This window comes from Amblyomma mixtum, chromosome 3, assembly GCF_055824585.1.
Source record: "Amblyomma mixtum isolate Tamu chromosome 3, ASM5582458v1, whole genome shotgun sequence".
NCBI lineage: Eukaryota > Metazoa > Arthropoda > Arachnida > Ixodida > Ixodidae > Amblyomma > Amblyomma mixtum.
In genome coordinates, this window is record NC_143014.1 from 337,919,746 (window position 1) to 337,946,867 (window position 27,122).

The window sequence follows — 27,122 nt, forward strand, 5'->3', positions numbered from 1 at the left end:
AAAAGCGGAGCGAGAAACGCGAAAGCTTCTGATATGGCGAAGGGCCCGAGATCGGTTGAGGACTTTTCGAAGAGGCGAGAGCTTCAGAACTTTCCTCACGAATTTTGAACAGATATGTACGGAAGAGGAGCTAGATCAGGGCGAATGGTCAATGATGTTGCTGGCTGTCCTCCCTTGTGATGTCGCCGCCGTATTAGCGCGGCTGTCCGATGAGGATGCCGACAACTACGACAAAGCAAAAAGTGCCCTCTTCCGATACTTCCTAATTCGTGTAGAGACCGAGTCAAAAGGCCGAAGTGATGGCAGCGAGCAGCGCTCCCATCAGTGCGTCAGCGACCAGCCAACGAGCCCCGCTTGGTCAGCTACGCACAAAAAAGTTGCTCAGAAGAGCAGTGACAGGGCAGGTTCAAGCCCAGGAAGAACTGCCAGTTCAGCACAAACTGCGACAGATGATTTAAAGGCAGAGGTAACGCGCCAGATAGGCTGCAGGGAGGTTTTATGTCAACGAAATCACAAAACCAGAGAAGGTCCTCCGCCGGTGCAGTTTGCAAACAGTGGCAGTCAGGAAGTGGAGGCGATAATCTGCGGCACAGAGCGTGGCTGCCTTGGGTCACCTGACAGCGGCGCTGAAGCGCCAGGCCACAGCACAGCATTAGCGGAAAAGTCCGTTGCCACACATATCGCTATTGCAACCCAGATAGGTGTAGGCGCGGCGCCGAAATGTATCCCCCCATAAAGCAGTCGCGCACTGAAAGCGACAGGTGAAAGATCGATTGTAAGCGAGGAATGCGCATCGGCGCTGCACCATAACAAAGGCACTAGGGATGATTTGGTTGAACTCGCTGGCAACAAAGAAATGTGTCACAAGGCAATATCAGACCCTCAGAGTCATGGCGATTTGAAAGGGCAGGATGAGGCAAAGGCAGCTCAGGGTCAGATAGACTGCGAAAAATCTCATCTGAATACAGCTGGTGAGACACCCGAGAAAGGTCCTTTGAAGGTAGATGACGACAAAGTCGCAGCGGCCAGCGACAGAACGCCAGACAGTGAGGCACCGAGCTCAGACAAAATCGCTGAGGCGTGCGGGTTTTCAGAGAGGTCGTTACCTAGCACTGATTGTAGGGCTCAGGTAGTTGTACTATGCGAGGAAAATTCTGCACGCGACGCGCCTCCGGGCATTACTGTGTTGGCTTTTGACGCTGCGGCGAGGGCCGGCACCTTAGCACGTGACGGCACCGCAATGCCAGAAAACAGTCACGCGGTGAAAGCGACGGCTGAAAGATCGATTGTAAGCCAGGAATTCGCATCAGCGCTGCATCAAAACAAAGGTAATTTCAAGGATGAGGGAACGACGGCCACACGCGACCGAACACCCGACGAAGAGCAGCTCAGCGTAAGCAATATCGCAGCGGCTAGGTGCATACCGCAGGAGAGCGAACCATCGTGTTCAGCGGATATCACGGGAGCGAGCGGTTGTTCAGATGAGCCGTTGCCTGACACTGTGAGCAAAGCTCAAGCGGCTTTGCTGTGCGAGAATGGCGGAAACGATGAGCCTTTGAGAATTGATGGCTCGACTAAGGCGAGAGCCGGCAGCTTAGCATTTGTTTGCAACACGAGAAATTTTGACAGAAAAAGAAAGTCGACCGGCGAAATTTCCGGAAAACGGCTAGGCGTGAAGGCATGTGACGCGGGCGGCATGCTGGGGAGAAGGGTACCAGGTCGTCCCACAAAAGAGCGTCACAGAAGACCCGTGAGTCGGAGGGAGCCTCAACATGCAGGGCGTAGGCCACTTGCTCCATTGTTGGATCGCAGCAAGGGTTGTCATGAGACATGTGACACCTGCTGCTGGCTGAAGAAAGAAGCGCGCGGCCGCCAGACAAAAGGACGCCGTAGAGCGCGCGCGGGTCAGACAGAGACGAGACATGCAGGGTTCCGGGAGAGGGGGAAGCGCCCCTCTCGTGTAAAGCTTTTTGAGCGCTGCCCGGGCTTTGCATGCCAGTCGCAAAGAGACGGAACTAATCAGCCCCGCAGCTTTTTGGAAACCGTAGCTGGTAGAACGGCAGCCCGACCACGCCGGGCGCGACTGAAGTAGGTGTATTCCAAGAATACATGCGTCTTGTATTTGATGTTTTTTTTTTATTCATGTACGCCAGAAAAACGGAAACGAAGTGTTGAGCTTTTATGCCTGTGCGGGATTTTGTACTTCGTGTTTTCTGGCCGTAATGATGTAGCTTAAAGACGCTTGTTAATTCTCAGCGTAAAAGAGTTTTTTGTATGACAGCATTGCAGGTTTTGTAAGGGAGAGTTGCAGCGTGTAGGTTATGTATGTTGCTTGTTAGGCATAGATTAGCGCTTGAGAATACGTGAATAGTAGTGGAGCTCTCCTGTCTCCTCGTCTAATCTATCGAGGGCCGTTGGTCTGTGAATCGCAACGGCAGCTGTAATTTCTCCAGAACAAAACCTGTTTCCAAATTGAAAAAAAATGCGGTGGCATTAAATCGCCCGCATAGGTCACGTTCATCGCCCGCTGCTCACCCAACCAGACCGCCTGAGGGGGGGAGCCAAAAAGGGGAGTAAATTGAGCAGCACAGCTTGAGGCCTTGTTCTTTGTTTTGCCTGGCACGACTCGGGAGAAGGGTGGTGCTCTTGCCTTGCCGGGGTGGGGGCATTGTGCAGATTTGACCACTAATGCTCTACCTGAGACCCTTGGCCTGCAGACACCGACCCTTGGATCACCCAGGAAACAGAGGACCTGCCTGGCTGATGCGGCCTCTTCAGAGGACAGCGAGGAGCTGTAACCCCTTTCGAGGCCTCTACCTGGCGGCGGACGAGCTGTTGTGACTGTACTTCTAACCACGTGGGCCCGATCAAGCAGCAATCGTGAACCATCGACGAGGCCGACAACCTCGCGACGGCGGTGGTGAAGTGGGGTGCTTGGAATGTCAGCAGCAGGAATGTCAAGGGACATTGTCAGCAGTAACCCCAGCGAAATTCCTTGAGCGGAGGTGACGACGGCAGTAGCGGCGAAGGCCGGAGACGCGCCGGAGGTATTGTCCGAGCAACCACAGCGGAGGCGACGTGCCGGCGCCAGTCACGCTGGCAGTTAATTGAAGACTTCTGTGTCCCTGACTTGCGTTCTGGACAATCGGCGGGGAGACAGGTTCATTCACCTGCTGGAAGACTTCGGGAGATTCCTTTCCGGCCGGGCTGGATGAGTCAGCATCTTCCCTTTCCCATCGACCCAGCTGCGAGAGAGGGGAACAAACCCGGACCTGCCGAGCCGTGGGTGGTAACACGAACATCCCCTTCGGTCCATCCGATTGGACAGTGCTCGTCGAACATTATTCCCCAGCCAGGGATCTGGGGAATCCGAACGATATTTAACTCGGCCGTGGGTGTGGCCGAGTGAAGCCTGCTAGCTCCAGTCGACTACGGTTGACGAAGACGTTCCCCTTCCACTGAGAGCCATTCTCAGTCTTGCTCTGTGTAAATAATGTAAATAAGTGTATAAAGTTTTTCGTTACCTTTCCTCTCTAAACCCAGTCTCCCATACTCCTCGTCCAATCACCGGTCCCCGGCCATGCTACCCGGGTCGCCACACTGCAAAATCTGAACCATAGCCAACCATCTCTTCACTGGGAAATGCACATGTCCTTAAACGAGCTGTGAAAAGTATTCTGTGTGCAAATAGATGCATTTCTTGACACAGGGGGAACCTCACTGGCAAGCACCGATGAACGCCACCTGTCTGAAAGAAATTAAGTAGCGCCATTTAGCAGCGTAAAATTGATGCCTCGAACAGCTTGGGTTCTTGTATCGAATTTCTACGGCTGGAGGGTTCCATAGTGAGTCTGTTCAATTTTTTGTCGAGTTTTAAAGGCTGCATACGAGTTTTAAATTGCTTCAAGACTTACCAGAACTTACCTGAACACACTATACGAATTAAATGTTTTTCACATAATTTTTTTTCACCAGAACAGTAAGGCATGAGTTAAATAATGATGAATACTTCTCTTGATTTTATGTTTAGTGCAGCTTATTGAATTTTTTTCTGCATACCTGAAGATTAGAAACTGAGGCAGGCAAGACGCAAGTACCTTTGTAGATATGGTCCTTTAATTCAAACTTTCGTCATAATGTGTACTCTTACTCATGGGCGGGGAGAGCACATTTTTCATCAGTGCTTCCATTTCTTTTCTTCGGAATATACATTTTTCTCAAAAAGCTTTCCAAACAATTTCTCAACAATATGGCTCAGGTAGTTCCATCATAAATACGCTGCGCAGTGCAGCTAGGAGGTCATTGGCTGGCGTTTGCTCTGTGCCTCATTCTGATACGTCTTCCTGCCTCTTAAAATAATCCCTGTCATGTTCCCTCCCATAATTCGCTGCACTGTTCACACTTCAATTTGAACCCTGTTGATTACCCTCCTAGACACAGGCTATGCAAGCACGTCTGATAATTTATTTCTTGCGCCTCGCATAACGGGATAGGCGCTTGCGTGTAAAAAAGAAGATTCGTCACAAAGTGAGAGTCACAAAATGTCTCAGGGACACCTATTTTCATTGTTTCTTGGCTATGTAATAGCATTCGAAGCTGCTGATGATGCTTAAGGAAGGGAAATGCGCAAAAAAAGAGACGGGTGAAAACATCACAAGCACGGGCTTAAGAGCGGGTGCTTGAAAGGGAGCTTAAGAGCTGCGCTCTAAAGAGCTTGGAAGATATCATAGAAGCTAAATAACACTTGCATGTTTTAACAATAACTTTATTTCACTTTACAACTTATGAACATGGTTAGCGTAAGGGATGCTTGTATCTTCTGGCATGTCTCAGAACTCTTATAAAATATAACTGACCCCCAGAAGGGGAGCACACCGAGAATGCCTTCTGGCACATGTATTTGAGGACATACGCGTAACTTTATATCCTACTGCGACTAGCTCTCGAGGAGAGCAATTTTGTTTAACAAGTATCACAGTACGCTCTCAGCGCAGTTTCTGTATCCTTTTATTTCGTGTCAGTGTTTTCTTAGGAACCGCATTTCAGCTCCCCTTGCATCGTACTAAATAGGAAGCCACACAGATTTTGCTCAAAAAGGCGCCCCTTTTTTCTTCACTTGTGCGCCAGCTGGTTTGCACAAATTGAGTTCAAACACGCAACAGTAGCTGCTGTGGAGCCTTTGCGGATGGACGAAAAATTGCATGGGCCTTTAGTACAAAGTGTGTTCGTCCTCTACATCGTTTCACGGGCGCACCTTGGTTAATCTTTGCGGTGGCGAGTAAAAGCAATTAAGACAGCATTCACAGTTCGCTGTTTCATCTTCGTTGTCAGATGAGACAGTGAGTGACAGTATTCTCTGTCACGTTTCTTTGCTTAAGCAGTAGCTGCTGACCAGAAACTTGAGCTATGGCTGTGTGCATGCTTTCCTCCACATGGTAACAATGATAATGCCTCTATTTACCACGGCAGCTTGCTTGCTTAAACTTCGATAATCATCTAAATTCTTGTGTGTCAAAAACCCAGGTAACTTTGTTATGCTGTGGACATTAAGAGAACAAAAGAAGAATAAGGGCAAGACAGGAAAGTACACTGCGGTTGCACCTCAGTGACTAAAGGCATTCTTGATGAATTCGATAAATGTCATGTGCAAATATTTAATTTCTTTTGATTGTATGAAGTGTGCAGGACGTCTGCTGTGGACGTCAGTAGCGAGGTAAGGTATGCATGTGGTACTTCTCAAATATTTTTCAGCTTGTCTCCAAGGATATCTGCCTTTCCATGCACTGGGCAGAAAGCAGGAAGACAACGCACTCGTACCGTTCTTCACACATAGTCCTTGAACATACATGCATGCGTTTGTCTGATCGCGCACCAGTAATTAAATTTCCGCCCCTCTTTAGAAAGACCTCGAACATCATGTTAATATTAGCCGGGCGAACCCACTTAACTGCCTAAATATTTCGTGAATTCGAATTCGAAAGATACGACTGCAATACGAAGTGAGATATTCTGTCTGAGAGGCGGTGAGACGATTCAGATACGATCGATCACACACGCACACAAACCCACGCACACGTACACAAACGCACACACACTTTCGCACCAACGTGAATACACAAACACACACGCTCGCGCGTACACACACTGCACACGCACACACAAACACAAGCACGCACAAAAACAAGCAGAGTTAAAAAATAAACAAACAACCAGCGAGATATGTTGGTAAAGTTGCCATTGCAGGCGAAATATGCGATATGCATCGTTGTTTAGTTGAAACTAGGGCATGCGTCACGCTTAAGATCGAAGAAAACTTCGCATGAAGTACCCCTGTCCTTCTATAGTCCATATGAAAATGGCTTCGCGCCGAGCGCTGTCAGCACAAAATCGTTCCGACAAGTCTGGCTGCCCGCGGGAGGCCCGAAAGTTCTCAGCCAGAGAAAAATGAACGAGTTCTGGGCAGCCACTGCAGGTGAGCGTGGCAATCCGAGAAAACAGAGCGTCTCGCTCCGTGCTTAGCATCCCACGGGCAGGGCACAGGCAGCCAAAGGTGGATAATCCGATAGGCCCAACATACATCTACAGCGACGATCGTTGGAATAAAATTCCCCGCTGAGCTCATTGCGCTGCCACGATTAGCGCATCCACTTAATCTGGCGGGGATGCAATAGCGAAGGAAGCTCCAAGGGCTCGCTTCCATTTGCAACAGTTTCTGCCACCTGATGACGGCTTTGAAGAGCCACCATATAATTTTTTTCTTAAATGCGGACAGTTCAGCGCAAGCCTCGGCAAGCAAAAGCCGCAAAGCGTAGCCGCGAAGGCTGAACCAGTACGAGAGTAGAACAAAGCGAGGACTTACGGCTTCCGTGAACGGTTGTCTGCCGGCACCTAAGAAAGTGAATGAGAACGTGGGGGAATTCACTGCGTCTTACTCTTAACGATGATGGTGGTGGGAATAATCTCTTCACCAGTGTTTCAAACACTCACAACTTGGCCGTATGGCTGCGGTTGGGGTACATGCCAATCAGTAACTACTGCCTTAATCTCTTATTTTAAGGAAGAGAAACACGGAAGACGAAGAAATTTTACCGCGGTTCTGCGACCACTATGCGCATGTTACCATTAACCTGAACTAATAGATAAGCAGCGAGTGTTTCAACTGTGCATGCCGAGAGCACCTCTTATGATTTTTGGGAGAGGCGTGAAGTACACAGTGGCCTCCTGTATCGACCCAGATGATGTAAACAGCTTCTGACAGCCACCTACATCCAAGTCATGTTCTCACTGCATCTGCCCTTAATTATTTAATTGTAGGGCCTGTTTCACACAACTGGTGCAGGCACATGCCTTTTTTCTTGATACTTTATACCTTACTGTACCTACTGCACTTGCTTCTTCGCATTAAACACTTATTGCTGATCGTCTAAACAAGGCTTCCACTACAGCCTCAGTACCCATTCAGCACACTTCGGCAATTACTAGAACAATGAAAGGAAATGAAGGAGGGGGCGGATGCCCTTTGCGCGAATGCAAAGCAGATATTTCCAGCCAGTGGCATATCTCACCTTCATCAAGGCCGCCTCGTCTCTCCTCTCCTTCCGCTCCCTCGACTCGGCTCTTACTGTCGGCTTGCCCCTTTCCCTGTTTCTTTCTCCGTACGTCTCCTTGCCGGCAACTACGCCGTGGCCGTACCTTCTGCATAAGACATGCATAAGACAGAAGAGGCACATAAAAGCATGTTCCAAAAAAGCGCTCTCATGCTAGTTGCATGGGACCTCTCGTTAGCGGGCGGCTCTTCTTAACTACTGTTGCTGGCGCTGTGCTTACTTCCACTGGCTGCAATGAATCGCAAGCACGATTTGTCCGCAGTGGTCACGAAGAAAAAAAATTTTCTTCTCATATTCAACTGCTGCTCAACAGTGTATTATGGATCTAATAAACTGCTTGCATTTCAGATTGCACGGAGATATTTGCCGTCTATAACACGACAGCGCACAGATCCTGTATGTATCAAATTAAAAGGTATTCTGTCCAATTCGCTTGATTCTCACTGTTTTTCAATGTTAACAGCCACCTTCGGCCTCTTCGATGGCCTCCTGTGTCAGGGCTGCAGGGCTACAGATTGCGTAAGCTTATGTTCTGTCGTTTCGTTGTATTACACAATGCAACTTCAAATAATGTATGTGGCTTGTCATTTACGCCGGTAACTTCCGGCCCTCAACGCACAGCCCAACCCCGAAAACTAAAGCGTTTGCTTAGAATGCCGAATTAAATTTCATGCTTAACCATCCAGTAATGTTAGAGAACAAGTTTACTATTTTCTTCCGTTGGCATCTTAACTGGCATCTCCCACTCTCTCTAGAGGTTCCCTGATAGTTATCTTCTCCGCTATATTTACACATCAAAACACAAGCAGCCTATCGCATCCACACTGTTCACCTTAACCGTTTTTCATACCGAAGAGCGCTTTTCAAGCGTGCTTCCCACGTTGAACATCCCGTGATCTCCTTTCTTGATTAGTCCAATATCATCAGTGTTTAAGGCTAGCCTGCCGGGTGCCCATGTTATTGAAAGCATAATATTTGCTCCAGATCACAGACATAGGACACTTTTGGCGAACGTGAAGTCCGATAACAGTGCGCTTTTCTAGTTTCCACGAACCTCTTCCAATTTGTTATAATCCCAAAGAGCCCAATTTCAACGGTAACTGCATTTTTCATGCCATCGTTATTTACGTCTTTGATGTGTTATGCAATCTCCACGAAAGCTAGGGGCGGTCACTTTTCGATGGAGGCGAAACGTAAAAGACGCCGGCGTACTGTGCGATATTCTACGAGGTCTAAATTATTCTGAAGCCCTCCACTACGGCCTCCATCTAAGCCACGCACTCCTTCTGGACGCTAAATGCCAATATTTACAAATTTATTTTTAGTTGCATGCCTTAAGGGTCGAAAATGTCAAATTCTGACTGCTACAGCTGCGCAACCTTTCGTGTTAGGTTCGAGACCTCCTGTGCAGCTCTAAGTGAAGAGTTGCTGCAGAGCCAGGCGGCTTCAGCAGGAGCACCTTTGACCCCTTTCGCCCCAATGGGCATCGTTTCTAATACAAGTGACGGCATCGTTTCTATTACTAAAAAAATGCGTGTTTTACTTGGTCTAACCACATATAACGTCCAATTTCAATTCATTCTGGCCCAAGCAAACCAATAGTGCATTTAAAACACGCCACCAGAAGCCACATTACTGTGCAAAATCTGAACCAGAGAGAACCTTCCCTTCACAGGGAAAAGAGCTTGTCTTTTAATGCGTTGTCAGAAGTACTCTGTATACAAATGGATGCAATTCTTGACACTGCGGTAACCTCACTGCCAAACACCGATGAACGCCACCTGTCTGAAAGAAATTAAGTAATGCCATTTAGCAGCGTAAAATTGATGCCTCGAACAGCTACGGTTCCCTAATCACAATTTTTACGCGTCAAAGGATCCATAGTGGCTCTGCTTCAATTTTTTGTCGAGTTTTAAATGATGCATACGAGTTTTAAAATGCTTCAGAACAGGGCAGTAAGGCATGAGTTGAGTAATCATCAATACTTATCTCGTCTCTACACTGAGTCCGGCTTACTGAATTTTTTCCTGCATACCTTTAGTTTAGAAACTGGGGCCGGGAAGACGAAAGTACAAGTACCTTTGTAGATATAGTCTCTAAATTTAAATTTTCGTCATCCCCTGCTCTCTTACTCATGGGAGGCGAAAGCGTATTTTTCTTCAGTGTTTGCCGTTGTTTTGTTCGGAATATACATTTTTATCTAAACGATTTCTAAAGAATTTCTGAACAATATGGCTAATGTAGTCCCACAGTAAGTACGCTGGGCAGTGCAGCTGGGAAGATATTAACTCGCGTTTGTTTTGTGCCTCCTTCTGATACGTCTTTCTGCCTCTTAACATAACCCCTGTCGTGCTCCCTTCCATAGATCGCTCCACAAATCTATCTTCAATTTGACCCCCCTTATTATCCCCCCCCCCCCCCCCCGCAATTGCAGGTGATGCAAGGACGTCTGATAATTTATATCTTGCGCCTCGCGTAAGTGTATAGGCGCCTGCGTGTAAAACATCGAGATTCGTCCCAAAGCGAGTCAGAAATATCTCGCGGACACCTAATTCGATTATGCGTTGACATTGTGACAGCATTCGAAGCTGCTGATGATGCTCAAGGAAGGGAAATGCGCAAAAAAGACAGGGACGAAAAGATCACAAGGCAGGGCTTAACAGCGGGTACTGAAACGAGCGCTTAAGTGCTGCGATATGAAGAACTTGCAGTATATCATAGAAGCTAAATAAAACTTGCAAGTTTTAACACTGACTTTATTTCAGTTTGCAACTTATGCATGTGGTTAGGGCAGTCGATGCTTGTATTTTCTAGCATGTGTTAGAACTCTTATCTAATATAAGGTAACTAACTGATGGACAAAATGGGAAGCACACCGACACAACCTACCAGCGCAATGTATTTGAAAGCATAAGCATAACTTTATATTCTTCTGCGATTGACTCTCGGTGAGAGCAATATTCAACAAGTATCACAGTACGCTCTCAGGTTAGCTCCTGTCTACAAACTTTTTGTGTCAGTTTTTTTTTAGGAACCGCATTTCAGGTGCCCATGCACCGCGCTAAATAGGAAGCCACACAGGTTTACCTCGAAAAGGCGCCCCTTTTTCTTCACTTGTGCGCCAGCTGGTTTTTACAGAATGGCTTTAAACACGAAACGGTACTTGCTTGCAGCTTTGGCGGATGCAACAAAAATGGCGTGTGTCTTTAGTTGAAAGTGTGTCCATCCTCTACATCGCTTCACGGCCGCAACTTGGTTAATCTTCGCGGCGGTGAGTGAAGGCAATTCAGGTGATTCAGTGAATGAGAGCCTTTTCTATCACGTTTCTTTGATTAAGCAGCAGCATCTGACCAGCAACCTCATCTATAGCTATGTGCATTCCTTCCTCCACATGGTTACTGCGATAATGCCTGTTTTTGGCACGGAAGCTTGCTTACTAAAATTTCAATTGTTATATCAAGTTCTGTATGTAAAAAATCCAGGAAACTTTGTTACGCTGTGTACATCAAGTGAACAAAAGAAGAATAACTGCAAAATAGGAAAGTACCCGGCTGTTGCACCTGAGTGACTACACGCATTCTTGATCAATGCGATAAATGGCAGTGTGAACATTTTATTTTTATTTTATTACGTAGGCAGGACGTCAGCTGCAGTAATAAAGACCAAAACGCAGCCTTCTGCTAAAATACGCAAATTCATATGATGAGAGATCGTGCTTAGATTTATATCTATGGTTCACTATTATAGGGTTTAACGTCTCAAAACAGGCTACAAAAGCGCCGCACATAAGGGTTGCAGGAATTTCGGCCACCTCGGGTTCATTAACACGGTTACGCACAGTACACGGGCATCTGTACTTTCGTGTTCATCTAAATGAGGCTGCCGCGGCCAGGATATAAACCCGCGTCTTTCGGGGCAGCAGCCCAGCGCCATAACCACTGAGCCACCGCGCCGGCTGGTTAATATCCATGTAAGAAGAATTGTCTAATGAATCTGTCTTTGTGGTAAGAAACATAATGAGCTGACAAAGGTACAAGAAGGTCGTGCCATCCTCTCAACTTTTTTTTAATTATCAGGAACTTACCCTCGAGGTGCAATCTTGATCCGATATGTCACGCTGCATAATAAATAAATGAACGTTTTAAAGTTAGTTTTAAATTCAATCATGTTTTTCGAATCTGTTGAAAATTAACACGCAGCTGGAGAACATACAGCTGATAGCGCTGGGCCGCGTACACATCGACAACTACGACGAAAGTGTCAGGCCTTCGATGCCTTCCGTACTCTCGTGAAAAGGGCGCGTAAACTGGGAACAATCTTCCATAGCATGCAACCAGCAGTCTCACTGCAACGCCCTTTTAAACACCACGTCTCACGCCAAAAATACGCGTCCTTGGCTCATCAAACGACACGCCGTTTTCTCAGATTATCGCGAGTTGGGCAAACACGTAGCAATATGACCGCAGACGATCGACCCTGTATGGTTATTGACATCAGCCGTGGTCGTAAGGATTTCTACGTTGGTCAACTGCTTCCTTTGGGTTGTAAGCAGAAAAGAACAAAGACATGTTCCGTCCAACTGTAGTCACTGGCCCGCCAGCATGCAGTTGCTCCCGGCATGGGATGTGGGCATAATATCGAAAAATGCTCATATCAGCTGGTTGAACGTTTTTCTCGAAGAAACGCGCGCATTCTTGAAATTTAGCTGTCTATCAAATCTCTATGCACTAGCTTCACCGAAAAGAGTCAACACTCGATTAAAAGGCGTTTAAATCCGGCCTTCTGTGACGGTGCTTCACGTACTGCGTGCGCTTGCTCGATCATCCATATTCTGAAGTTTTTCTCCTCAATCATTCAAATGGGAGGAGATGTATATATGTGGTGCTTCTCAAATACTTTTCAGCATGTTTCAAGAGTTATGTGCCTTTCCGTGTGCTGTTCACAAAACAAGGAAGACCGCCGCTCGTATCGCGCTTCACACTTAGGCCATACACACACGTAAAAGCGCGTGTCTCATCGCGTACTCGTAGCGGAATTTCCGGCGGTTCTAGAGAAAGGCCTCGAACAGAATGTTAATATTAGCCGGTCGAACCGACTTAATAGGCGAAATATTTCGTGAATTCGATTTCGAAGCATACGACTGTAATACGAAGCGAGCGCTTGTGTTTGCGAGGCAGGTATATTATCTAGATACGATCGATAATACACGCATGGACGGAAACACACGCACACGCACACAAACGCACACACGCTTAGAGATGCACATAAAAGCACATACGCTCGCGCGCGCACCGAAACATGCGCAGGCACATGCAAACGCACACAAGCTCACGCGCACACCTGCGCAAGCTCGCGCAGAAAACAAACAAAGCGCTAACAAATAAACAAACAAACAGCGCGAACTGTCGGAACAGATGCCATTGCAGGTGACGCATACTGTGTGCACCGTAGCCTAGTCGAAATTAGGGCACGCGTCACTGTTAGATCGCTTAAGTACCCCGGTCCTTCTAGTCCATATAAAAACGGCTTCTTGCCGAGCGCTGCCAACACAAAATCGTCCTGAGAAGCATGGCTGCTCGCGGGAAATCCCAAAACGGCTCAGCCAGAGTAAATAGAACGCGTTCTGGGCAGCAACCCGAGAATAACGAGTGCCTGGTTCCGCGCCTCGGCAACCCGCGCACAGGGCGTAGGCAGCGAAAGGTAGAAAATCAAAGAGGCCCACCATATGTCTGCAGCGATGTTCGTTGGAATGGAATTCCCTGCTGAGGTAGTTGCGCTGCCGCGATTAGTGCATCCTTTGAATCTGGGTAGGCTATAATAGCGAAAGAAGCTCTTACGGCTAGCTTCCGTTTGCAAAGATCCCTGCCGCCTCATAACGGCTTCGAACAGCCCCCCATAAAATTCTTGCCTAAGTACGAACAGGTCAGCGCAAGCCTAGGCAAGCCAAGGCCGCGAAGCATAGCCGCGAAGGCTGAACCAGCACGGGTGTAAGGGATCGTTAGTGTACGCGGGGTCATCGGAACGCGGCTGGGGGCGCTCAAAGCGAAGCGTCTCCTTTCTCGGAACGCGGCCGCTCGCGAATGCGCCGGGAAGTACGTGTGTCCCCCGCCCCGCGATACCGATTCGCGCACGTGCTGGCATGAATGTGTACTTGTGTTTGTCTTTATTTTGTGGTATAGAGGGTGGTTTACCTTGTAGAAGCCGGATGGCTGGCCATGCCCTTGAAGAGCCAATCATGTTAAGAGTGCAACATGATTGCAAGCTACCAAATGTGGGCCGGGCCTTTAGGGCTTCAAAATCGGGCCCCAGAGCCGGAAGCGAGGTTCTGCGCTAAGGCGAGATGCTATGCATCTTCGGCTATGCCGAGTAGGGGCCTCCCCTAGTGTTAGCCATTTCCGCCTTTTTGTTGTTTTGTATCTTTTCACTGTTTAATTTGTCTAGAGTGCCTAAACTTGTATATGCTGTAAATATCTGTACATAAACTTCAAGTATTCGCCTTACCCCTGCATCTCAACTCATCGCAAGACCGTCCCTGACGGGGCATCCCTGGTGCGAAGAGCTTCAGTCTTCAGTTGTACAAACCGTCTCTGGCGGGGCACCTCTGGTGCGAGGAAAGAGAACCTGAAATTTACTGGCGCAGTAGACAGGACCCTGCGGCCATCAGAAGACGGCGCAGGAAGAAGACTGAAGGCAGGGAGAAAGGCTACGATCAGGCAAAAGCAGCGTTCGAGAAAGGACCTGCGGAGAGACGGCGGCAAGGACGCAAGGACAACGGCAGTAGTCCAGCGACGTGGGACTGCATCCGGTCAAGGAAAGCAGCGCGTCGAGAACTCGACGGTCACCGGCGGGTCGCAGCAAGTGACGACAGCGGGCACAGGACCAGTGGCGTGCGACAGCTCATCGCAGCGTCCGGTGAAAGTGGCGGTGGACAGCGATGCCAAGGAGCTGGCAATGCGGCTCGACGCATCGAAACGGTGAGTTTCCATCGTCGCATTGTTCACGTCCCTGTTCATGTGTTCGAGCCGGTAGGACAGTTGACGGGTACAGACGGCGGTATGGAGAGTTATCCATGCCGGCCCTCACTTGATGTGAGGTACCGAGTAGAATTGGCGAAGGCGCGCTTAGCTTATTTTCAGGCTGAGCTTGCAAAAGTGAAGAGACGAAAGGCGCCGCTATGCGAGGAAAAACCTCCGGATTTGCAGGTGTTATTAGCAAGGCGCCAGTAGCTAGAGCTCGAGCTGGCTAAGCTCAAAGAATCTAGGAGAGCTAGTCAACTAGCCAGGGAGAACTGCACCGAGTCCCGAGTGGAGAGGCCGCCAGTGCTAGAAAACAGCCAGCTGGAATCGCAGTTGAAGAAAATACCGTGACGGAACGCAGCGTCGCGGTATTAGAGGCGGTGAACGCGCACTCCGACGATCCGGCCGCCCAGGTTAGCTCAATCCCAAATGGCACCAGGGACGCGGACGCGAGTTCAGGATTGTTGGAAGTGAGTCTCACAATTCCAAAAACGCGGTCTCAAGGAAGCTGCGGAAAAGAGCATTTAGCTCAGCAGGGAACGGCCAGCGACGACAGATGTCAGATTCTGGAGCTAGTGACAGGAGAAAGTCTAGTGTTGCTGAAACGGCACATTGTGTCGGTCATAGGGCATGAAGGGTCCCTTAGCATTATTGATGGAATGAGCGTTCCATCCGAGCCAGAGAACGGAGGTGGGCCTGTTGCGCCTACCGGGCGGAGCGCTGCGCAATTGTCGAACGCACCCGATGGGCGTCCGACCAGGTCCTTCGAGGAGAAGGAAATGCGTGACGACTTGACACAAGGCAAATTCGGATCAAGTGACTACGAGTCACTTCATACAGCCTCAGAGTCAGATGGTGCCGTGAAGCCGGCAAGCGCCTGTAAAGTAGGGAGCGGCAATTTCAATGTTTGCCTTTGCAGGAACGAGGCAAATAGCTCGAAGCGAGGCAAAGTACCAGGAGGCAAGGGCGAGGCTTTGAAATTGAAAGTCGGTGCGAGGAACAGTACGCTCCGTGCTACAGGTCGCCAAATCAAGTGTAGCACGACTGACCGTACTGATATGTTTGGACGGGCCAGGGGCTATGCTCCTTGTACAGCACGCGGTTCGTACCGGCGCGCCGGAGAGAGCGTGCCCTTAGGTGCGTTGTGTGATCAGGGGTTTGGACCCATCGAGAACCGGGACGTGTTTGATCCTGGAGGGCACCAGCTGTTGAGTTCTTGCCCCGCTGTGGCACTAGTCTAAAGAGCGTAGCGGCCATTAAGCGTTAATCGTGTCGATCGAGACACCTGTTGGCTCGAACGCATGCAGGGACGCGCGGTGCGACTAAGGAGGCTCACTTGGCCGCTTACGGACCCAATATGAGTGCCAATGAACGCTCCGGTTGCGAGTGTCTGTGTGCATGTGTGCCCATTCGCGAGGACGAGTGTGTACTTGGAGGCGGTGAATTGGGTGCAACCCACCAACTTGGACGCCGTGTTACGGCGAACGGCAGGCATGCCACTGTGTGTATTTTAGTGTGCAATTTGTTTATGTTTTCTTTGTGGCCGTAAGCATTTTGCGTAATGTTGTGTTGGTAATGCCCGTGTGCATTATTTTGCTTTTAGTTCTGTTGGTGCCAGTGCTAGTGTAGCTGCGGTATGTCACCCACAGGGTGGTTTCGTGACCTGTACCGATCCCTTTGTTATAATTCTAAAAGTGGCATTTGAGCCCTTTGTAGAATCTTGGGAAGGGCTTGTAAGGGATCGTTATTGTACGCGAGATCATCGGAACGCGGCTGGAGGCGCTCAAAGCGAAGCGTCTCCTTTCTCGGAACGCGGCCGCTCGCGAATGCACCGGGAAGTACGTGTGTCCCCCGCCCCGCGATACCGATTCGCGCACGTGCTGGCACGAATGTGTATTTGTGTTTGTCTTTATTTTGTGGTAGAGAGGGTGTTTTACCTTGTAGAACCCGGAGGGCTGGCCATGCCCTTCAAGAGCCAATCATGTTAAGAGTGCAACATGATTGCAAGCTACCAAATGTGGGCCGGGCCTTTAGGGCTTCAAAATCGGGCCCCAGAGCCGGAAGCGAAGTTCTGCGCTAAGGCGAGATGCTATCCATCTTCGGCTATGCCGAGTAGGGGCCTCCCCTAGTGTTAGCCAGTTGAGCCTTTTTGTTGTTTTGTATCTTTTCACTGTTTAATTTGTCTCGAGTGCCTAAACTTGTATATGCTGTAAATATATGTACATAAACTTCAAGTATTCGCCTTACCCCTGCATCTCAACTCATCGCAAGACCGTCCCTGACGGGGCACCCCTGGTGCGAAGAGCTTCAATCTTCAGTTGTACAAACCGTCTCTGGCGGGGCACCTCTGGTGCGAGGAAAGAGAACCTGAAATTTACTACGGGAGTAGAAGAAAACGAGGACTTACGGCTTCCGAGAACGGATATCTGCCGGCGCCTAAGAAAGTCAAAGAGAACGTGCGGGAATGCACTCAGTCTTACTCGTAACGATGATGGGGATGGAAATAATCTCTTCACCTGTGTGTCAAGCATTCACAAGTTCGCCGTATGGCTGCGCTTGGGGTGGATGGCAATAAGTAATTACTCCCTTATTTTAAGGAAGGTAAACGCGGAAGACGAAGAAATTTAACCTCGGTTCTGCGTCGAATATGTGCATTTTGCCATTACCCAGCATTAATAGGCCATTTTTGTTTATTGCGCCACTGCTCCTGGTATTCAAACAAACAGCTCAAGAGGGGCAGTTGCTGCAGCCTGGCAATGTAGCTTGAAAAATCCCGTCTTGCTATCGTTTGGCGCCACCATGAGTCGGTACGGACGCAGGGCTGTTTCTTCTGCTGCTAAAATTTCTTGTGGAAACCCGACCGGCTGCCATAATGTTAGTTAGCAGCTTAACAAATAATTCATGATTAACTTTTTAACAAAAACAGTTAGGCCACTGGTTGTACTTAGAGACATGTAGCCGGTGGTTAGTAATAGCCGTTTCATATTTTTTAGAATTGGTAAAACTCTGTTTCCCATGCCAGTGTGGCTTCTAATAAGTTTGGCTTTTTCGACTAGTTGCGTGTACTGGAGGAGTTGCTTTGCCTGCATGCTCTCGAAACGACATGCATTTTCGCACGATGCTGCCAAATGTTGACGAGCCACCGACGCGAGGGTAAAGGCTTTTTCGAAGTTCAAGAAACTGATATGACCATTCCTAACAACCGTTTACAAGTCTCTAATTTCCACCTGTTATAGTTAAAAAATGAATTATCAGAAACGTTTTAGGCGTAAGATAGTCAACATTGTTTACACGTTTTCTGAGGTCCGCCGACACAGGTATTGTTATTTATTTTTATTTATTTATAGATACGGCGATCTTGTACAGATCATAGCAGGGTGGGACAAAACAAAATAAAAGCATATAAACACACTCAAATTCACAACATTTACAGGCACTTTTCAAACAGCAGTAAAGAATTATGATTAACAGTCTCGCTATTAAGTTTGTTCCATTCAGTAATTGTCCTCGGAAAAAAAGAATATTTAAAGCAGTTATTTCGCGCGGTCAAAGGAGTTGTTCTTAGTGCATGCGTTTGTTTCGTGTTATAACCTGAGGAGTAAGAAAAATAAGTAGAAGTATCAAGTTTCTAATGTCGTTTTATAAGCTGGAACAAACACTTTAATGAACAAACACGATTGCGCTCAACGACGGGGGGTAACCCACTTCGCTTCACGAGCTCACTTACAAATGCACGGCCATATGAGTTAAAAACAAATCTAGCTACTTTATGCTGTATTCGCTCTAATTTCTGAATGTTTGTTAACGTGAAAGGGTCCCAAATGATTACGCCATATTCTAGTAACGGACGGATGAGGGAATTGTACGCCAATAGACGAAAACTAGGTGGGGATGACTTTAGTGAGCGCCTAAAGAAAAAGAGTTTCCGCATTGAGTTTGCTACTACAGCGTCTGTGTGTTTTGACCACGAAAGGTTGTTAGTAATCCATAGGCCCAAATATTTATACTGTGCCGCAGAAGAGCCGCCGAAGCCGCCCTCCTACCTAAACAGCCTATCTTAAAAAAAAAATTGGTTCACCTTTGCTGAAACACCTGGTATATGTATATGCGTATATTGACCATCTCCTTTTGTAGTCCTGTGAAGTTGTGCTGCTCCACTAAAAAATAGCGAATCAGCTTACTCATAAAGCGGACTTTGCGCCGTTAAACAATATGACCAAATGACCACATACTTTCGCACGTAGATGAAAACAAAAAGAAATATGTTCGCAGTTGTTGATCTGAGCACCGTGAGTACACTGCACCCACAAACAAAGGTAGGTTGCTTTTCGAGACACAGTGCTCGAAATAGCTGTAAAGACCGAAAACGAAGCGTCTTTGTGCGCCAACTGACTCTTAAGTACAAAGCAGTTGTAAGATTTCCCTGCTGTTTGAACTAAAATTCAAGTTGTCCAATTCAACAATTGCGTATAAAATCAATTATAAAGTAGAATGAGGCGTTGAACAAAAATATAGAAGTGCCACTTACTTTCGTTGCGATCTGAAAAGATTGCGAATTTCTTAGACATGTTTTGAGAACAAGCTATTCACAACTTGAACCACACATATATATGGACAACTATGAAGACAAAAACATTTACAAATACTTGTAAGGAGCAAATCATAACATGGTTTCTTAGCAAACTGGGTTAAGCCGTCACGCAATAGTGGCACTGCTCGGTCGTGTGACCTAAAAGTCAGTCAGGAATATGTAAAATGAAGTTACGTGCGTGCTGGTCTTATTTTTTTTCCATTTTTGCCGTGCAGGGGATTTTGAGGCAAGAAATATGCGCTGAACGGTTGTTTTTCTTGCTCTGTAACTTGAACGCATTAAATTATCTGCATATTCTTCCACTTCACGCTACGCTTTGTTTTTTCTGTGTCGAAAATTGATTGTTTGATGATACCTTCTGCTCGAAAGGTTTTTCTTGCAATACCTGCCTTTCTTCGTCTTCTCTCTGCTTTCCCGTTTATAGTTTGTATTTTTTATTAGTTTTTCAGACTGTTAGAAATTTGTTAAAGACTAAGCCAAGATTCATCGACACCTATAGCCTTCACAACAATAGCATGAGTATGTAAGAACGTGAGCAGGGATAACTGGTTTTACTTTATAACTAAGAACGCAGTGACTCGTTCGTATTCAACAAAGCGTGAGTCAGCAAACAACACGTATAAAGTCTTCTGAACTGATGTCTCTTTCCAAGCGATCGTTTCTAAAATAAAAGGAAAAGAAAACAGAGGACCTAACAGTATGCCGACATGAGGTTATGGATTCTTTTTACAAGCTACGCAGGTCACCTTTACAAGGCTGAAGTGCAATAACATGTGTTAATGACATTTAGGCGGACGGTAATGACGCTCAAGCGGACTAAATTAACCTTGAACCTTTAAAAACAGTGTCCGGCATATTCGACAATGCAACCACGAGGAATAAAAATCTAGTTATGAAAATCTATTACACGGCAGAAAATCTGAGCGTGTCGAAGAAAAAAAATATGGGTCTCTGTCAACGATTACGCTGTGTGTACCATGGCGATGGAAAGAAACTGGAACAACGCGACGCCTACGCTCGGCGCGGTTCGAATTTCTTTTCATGGCGCTTTCAACTGGGTGGTAAGAAAAAGACCTTAGAGGTCTCCTAGAATGCATCACGGAAGAATCTAGCGTATTTCTGCTACCACCGAAGTAAAAGCGGGATGAAAAGAAATACAAATAACGTAGCGCCTAAGCTGTGCTTTTTATGCATTTCATTCCATCGCCCCTGTATAATACGAGAGCATTACATCACGTGCGCGAAAAGCTGTCCTTCCACGGCAATGCACAGCAAGAAGCATCTCTCTTCGCGCGGGAAGGGCGCTCAATCATGTCCTGCGGAGTGGTTGTCAAGACCACAGTAATTCTATGCTTCAGGTCAGCAACGCTCAACGTATCCCGAGAGAAAAAAGTTCAGGGGAGATAAAACTGGTGACCGCGGAGGCCAAGCAGTTGGTCCACCGCCCGCAGTCCGCTGCCTGGGAGTTCGTATCCGAAACATCCTCAGAACGAGAAAATGAGTACGGTGGAGCCCCGTCATGCTGACGCCACATCAATTTCAGCAAGTTAAGGGGGAGATCTCAAGCAAAGTTTATGACCACATCATTTTGGATGCGCTCGGCGTAGTTCCTGCCGGTGAGGTTCCCGTCAATAAAGTAGGGGCCTACAATGCGTCCTTAAAATATCCCGCACCATACATTTGCGGATCATTGAACTTCATGTCATCGTACTCGTACCCAATGTGTGTTGGCGCCTGACCAATAATGGGCGTTGTGCAGATTTGCCGTGGAATCTCTGAAGAAATGCGCTTCATCGGTCCACATCACGTTGTCTGAAAATTCAGGGCTGTCCTCGCATTTCATTAGGCACCAGTTACAGAAATCGAGCCGGCGCTGAAAATTAGACCCTCCCAGTGCTTGTTGCAGGCATACCTTGTACGGGTACATGTTATGGTTTTTGAGAACTCTCCAAACAGAAGAGAACCCGCCTCCCAATGCATCGCCGATTTCTCTCACGCTTTCCTGTGGGTTAAGTTCACAAAGTTCAAGACGCCCATTTCAAACTCTTCGCTCAAAACTGACTTCTTCTTTAACGTTGAGGGGGCACCGACATTGTTCTCGGAAAACGACTAAAGACTTGTGAAAGTGCCGCGAAAGGCACACGGCAACCAGAATGCGCATCTTCGTACAACCGTGTCGCTAAGGTGGCATTCTTCAGAGCGCGCACGTACGCGGTAACAATGCTAACCATTTCAGTGGTCGAAAAGCAGCATCCAAAAGTTGCAGCCATGTCAGCGCTCAACTGACGCGAAGACAATCTGCTTAAAAGGTGACCACTTCAAGACATTTCCTAAGCTGTCTCCGCTGTTTTCATTCTTGTTTTATTCCTGTACACTTTGCGCCGCTTTATGCTGCGTTGCATGTGCAGTCGGCGTACCTTGGTCATCACTATCGCCACGCATCAGCAAAGCATGTGCTCGCCGCGGGTGCCGTCGGAGCACCTTATCACTTTTCGTTGACGCAGCGCCAGCAGACTCCTCGTGCATTGTCACGGTGTTCCAGCCTGGGTGGGAGAGTGCAGACCACGTGACAAATTGACGCGAATGATTGACGTCGCTTTTATCCCCGCCACCGGAGTGCGGTTTTCGAATGGTGCCAAAAATGGCCAAAAATAGTTGAGACACAGTGGCGAGGGCAATCAAGCTTTCGAAATTGTAAAGGCTAATATGGTTATTACTAACGGTCGGCTAAAAATCAATAATTGGAAGCGAGAGCCAATCACCAATAGTTAAAACTACCAAAATTTAATTTGAAACTTCACTGGTTAACATGACTCGCCTGTTTTTTGACGTCCGCCAACTGTGATATAACTATGCTGCAAAAAGCTTGTCTTTACCTCAAAAACTCTGTTTTAAATAATTACTGATCACCTTTCTTGAAACACCTGGGATATGTCCCGCACAAGAACTATGCCCTTGCATAGCCTATAGCCTATAGCCGCATAGCTATAACCTCTACGCTTGCAGTTCTCGTCAACAGTTATACTCATAGGTCGCTAGCAACTACCCGGTTGCCTAAAAAAAATGTTCTAAAAATATATGTTGTGGTGACATTATGTAAAAATGTGGATATAATGAGCCAGGATCCTGCACTCAGTGTGCTGTTTTTCTTTTTTTCTTTCGTTGTGACCCTGTCAGAGGTATTTTCCCTCTTGTAGCACACAATAATGGTTTTGTTTTCTTATGTTCTGAATGAGGCTTTCGAATTTTACCTCTCCATATATCATGAGTTGAGGCAGCCAATTTCGCAACCTCGTCGTAGAAGTCGGTTCCACCCTTGAACCCTGTACAAAGGAAAATAAAATTTGATGATTGCATTCGATCGAGAGGCCACGGTAAATAGAAATCAGGAAGACAGAGTTCTCAACGGCACAAAACAAAACGAAATGAACAAGAGTCGAAGGGAGAGCCTCAGTCCCTCAGGCCTGTCTCGTTTAGTGTGACGGAAGTGATGTTGCGATTGCAGATGGTAGTTTACAATGTGACAATTAATTTATAAACATGAAAAACCAAGGAAAACATCACTTCGTAGTCATTAGTTCACTACAATATGTCTTTTCTATTTATGTTAGCATGATTAGTGTGTCTTTTGAATGAAAAGAGCTCTGTATGCCTAACTTTTTCGCAATAAAAAACGAAAAAAACTTATACCGGTTTTCCTGCTCCTCGATTATCTACAAAAACATCGCTCCTAACTTTTTGGCCCCGATGACATAAAATAACCCACAAACAAGTAAAGTCTCTTGTAGGCTATAGAAACTTTAAAAAGTGCTCAATTAAAATTTAAGCGCTAAAACTTATTCTGAGAGCACTTCTCAAATTCATTATCAGTGACCAAGGCATGCAAGTGGTACGGGAAATCGAACAACTTCAGTGCCAATTGTAGCTAGAGCAGAGTAAGAGTAAGGTTCGTTTTTCATGCTGCTTGAACGATCGAAAGAGGGCGCAGTCCAATAGATAGGGTGGGCGCAAATCAAGCCACGGTTCTGGCGGGGAGCCAACACCTGCTGTTTCGTCGAATTTCATTGCTCTTTTGCAGGAGTTGCCACAAATTGGATCGCTCTTAGATTTTGTTAGATGGCGTACTGTGCTTGACATACATGTAGCTAGCCGCTCCACAGGAGGTAAGCGGAAACTGAATATCTCTGAACTATAGACGCGATGCCTCAAACTGTTCAAAGCTTTTGCATCAAACTTTTTTTCAGCCCTTGTAACCCCTCTTCCCTCAAGACCTCACAATTAGGGGACGCGGAAATAAAATGTCTAATTTTTTTGCATTGCCTTTGCATTACAGGTAGCGGCTAAGCTCAATTTTTACATCGTCCTATCTAGATCTTAAAGGTTTTGAAATGTACCACTTCATATGATTTAAAAATCTCACTAAGTGTTGGTATATATTCTTGCGCGCATACAAGCTTCAATTTCGTTACCATTGCTTATAACAACTTCGTTGGTAAGAATAGAACACCTCGCTCGTTATGGCACATTGATCTCTACAACCGCATCAGGCCACAAGGAAGGTGGCTGCTTGAGACCGCCGCAAAATGGCTTGCTGAGAAAACTAGGGTACACCGAAGCCTTCTAAGGGATGGAAATTTCGCACAGCAAGCTGACAGACTGACTTTAGGTCAGGTGCCAAGAACTACTCTTTAAGGAAGCACACGTGGCGGCCTCAACTGTTCAAACCTGTGTACTAATTATTCCCTTGTAATTGACAATATTTCGTCAAGCGCCCCTTTACTCAATTTTAACTGATGTGCCCCGTAACGATTGTGTTGCGGGCATCGGGCTGAGACAGGCTAATGCTACCAGTTATATTGGGTGAGTGCAGTGAGGTGCTTATATAGGCATGGGTGAATGGATACTGCTGTATTCATCAAAAAGTGTAAGTACCCTTAACTGTGAAATTTCTGCAGGGCTGAGGTTTGTAACTAGAATCAATCAACAAAATTCAGCGTACCTAATGAGGTCGCTAATTCATTTTCATACCTTTTAAAGGCTTCTGTCTTCTATAATAATTACTAGCGTGCTGCAGTATCTCAAGGAGCGCGCGCACCGCCGCAAGTTCAACGCATGAATCCGACCCTCAATGCTGGGCCAGCCATACGCCACATTGCTGTGTCATCAGGACACGTTTACAATGCATTAGCGAACGCATTCTAGATTCCTCTCGGGCATATGCGCTAGCCAGTAATGGCGTATTGTTTGTGGGTACACGACCGATTCCTCACGAGAGGCTGGTCCGCTATATCGTATCAAGAAAGTAAAAGCTTCCAAAGATGAGAGTAAAATCACAAAAGAGAGAGTCATGAACTCTGAAATCTTTCCTCCGACCGCCTTAGACTAGTTTGAACTGGTTCTGCACTGCATTACAGCATTGAACAGAGACTTTTGTGGGAGCGAATTTCTTTTTCTTTTTGTGTTATAGACCAAATGCATTGAAGGGCCATCTAATTAAGATATCTTGTAACTTACTGCTTGCAAAAATCTACTACACCATTTTCGTCGATGCAAGACCTAACTGCACAAAATAGGTCATCATGCGGTATAGAAAAGAACAGGTTTTCTATGTCAAAAGAGACAGCGTAACCTAAAGATGAGGAACCCTGTAGGAAAGAAACCACATCACCTGAATTCTTTACAATAAAAGGGTCTTGTATAACTAAATTCTTTAAACACTTTTGGAGAAAAGAGCTAATCTCTCTTTGCCACGTATCCCTTTCACTCACAATACACCGGAACGGCTTGTCATCTTTGTGCGTCTTCACGGTAAAAAAAAAAAGTCCTAGGCTATTGCGCTTACAGTTGTTAACAGATCTTGAAAGTCTATCTAAAGCCAAGTCCTTGCACAGTTCTATGGCTTGACCCTTTACCTTGGAAGTCTTCACGTTTTTGGTGACAAAGTTCCTTCTGACGGCTTCAACGGCCGTAACTTCCTTATTCCATCTACAAATGTAAACTGAAGGGCTGCCTGACCTTTGCTATCAGATTTTTGTTTCCGCTTCAGCTCTCTTTTCGAAGGCATATCGAGGGCACGACCTTCGGTGCAGGTAATAATTCTTTCCAGGAAAGTCCCGCGCGCGTACGGCGCACCTCCGGGCTCCTTCCAATTATACAGACTACGGTTATACGAATGCCCTGCGTTCAGGTTGTCGGCTGTCGCCTTGAAAATTCGGCTTTACTAGAAAACATGTACGGATGTTGATCTTCACTGAACAGCCTTCGTGCTTGCTTAGAATGTTCACTCTTGCGCACCGTCGCTGCAAGAAGACTGGTTTTCTCTGCCAAAGAATCGGTCTAGTAGCTGCATTACTACAGAACATCTCCAAGCAGGATACTGAGCATAACGCTTCAATACAGTGCATGTAATGGTATGTCGTTGCAGCTTCCTACGCATCGAGGCACCCTTCTCCTCGTACCACATCCGAGTCTCTCTTCGTGTGCATTTTGCGCTGTCGCTGTCTGACCGCTTGAAGAGGGTTGAGGAGCTCTGTATAGGCACCATGGAAAGCGACGCCCGATGTCTGCTGGCGCCAGATTGAAGGAAAGCCTTGCTTTCTTTACCAGAACGGAATCATATTGTCACGTTGTAGTGATGGCAGTCCAGCGGTCAGTAATACAGCAACAAGGCTTGCAAACGAAGCTCTTTATTTTGGCTGACTTGCGCCCGCAAAAGAACTGAATCACTCGGCGGCGGCGTAAGCAACAAACGTGCTCGTCAGTCGTCGAACTACGAATGCCTGCCGCTCGCGGCATCGCTCAATTTAAAGCCGGCAAGGAAACTTCGAGATAACAGGCCAAGATCATCTAGAGTAATCTGGAAACACCTAGATGCAGCTCTACACGGCTTTGATCAATCGAGATTAGTCAGGTCGCTTCACGCGTCACGAATAAAAATGATAACACCCCTTTCCTGCGGTTTTGAGCGGAGACGAACGGACACTACTATGATACGTGGTAATATTTAGCATTACGAAAAGACGCTTTCTTTTCTCGGTTGCGAGACTGAATGTTTTCAGCGTCCCGAATCTCCACTTAACTGAGCGTGAAGTCCAGATACGTCTATTTCCCACATCTAAATGTGAAACGCTGAGACGAAGACGGGAAAATCTCGACGTTTACCCTCACGTAAGCTCGCCGAAATGCCATCGCTTTCAGAATCCGAGCACTCCGTACTGAAGCACACCTTGGTGACGTTATTCTCATTATAAGAAAAGAAAATGATTTTTTCGGCCGATGTTAACTAAGCATCAACATATCATCGTTTTAGGCCGGTTTCTTTGCTTCGCCCGCGCTGTAACCGCAAGTATACAAGCCGCCGTAGCGAGGCTGTTATGAGCATCCAGATTATTTTCGGCCTAGACAACATACAATAAAGCATCATCTTGGTTGGAAGTTGGTGCCTACGCGAACTGCGACGTGCCCACATGGTCTTCGAGGAGAGCCGTACGTACTGCGTGGGCCAACCTAACTCGTCTTCAGCAACGAAAGTGTTAAAGGGATGAAGAACATAGCTGTTTGTATATTGGAGCACACCTGAATGGGGACCTCGTTCAACATTCAGAAGGAGAACTTGAAGCACCAACGTAGAAGACCTTCCACTCACCCTTAGGAAGTATCCATGACACAATTCCATGACTTGCACCTTCAGTTGGCCCTGGATGCATCAACCAGCGTTACTTGCATGCTAGTTAACACAATAAAGTGAAATGTTGACACCACATATTCACTGTATTCAACAACAATCTTTTCATTTCCCTAAAATTTGATAAGCTTTTCTTATTGCTGTTTATTTTTTTTTTCACTTCTTTCTCATGAAAAATATTTTTCTTGGGCTGTGTGATACATACTCTCGTTCTGATATTGCAC

The 27,122-nt window shown here is 46.8% G+C and overlaps 1 protein-coding gene across 1 annotated transcript; it reads right to left on the minus strand.

The window, feature by feature from the left end:
• Positions 1-6,855: 6,855 nt before the first annotated feature.
• LOC149356092 (uncharacterized) lies at positions 6,856-26,920 on the minus strand. Its single transcript, XM_089576254.1, has 6 exons — positions 26,860-26,920; positions 22,466-22,537; positions 21,588-21,757; positions 17,031-17,059; positions 7,566-7,695; positions 6,856-6,888 (listed from the first exon to the last, which is right to left on the minus strand). Exons 1-6 carry the CDS (start codon positions 26,918-26,920, stop codon positions 6,856-6,858), a joined length of 495 nt encoding a protein of 164 aa, XP_089432380.1.
• Between the last annotated feature and the right edge of the window lie 202 nt (positions 26,921-27,122).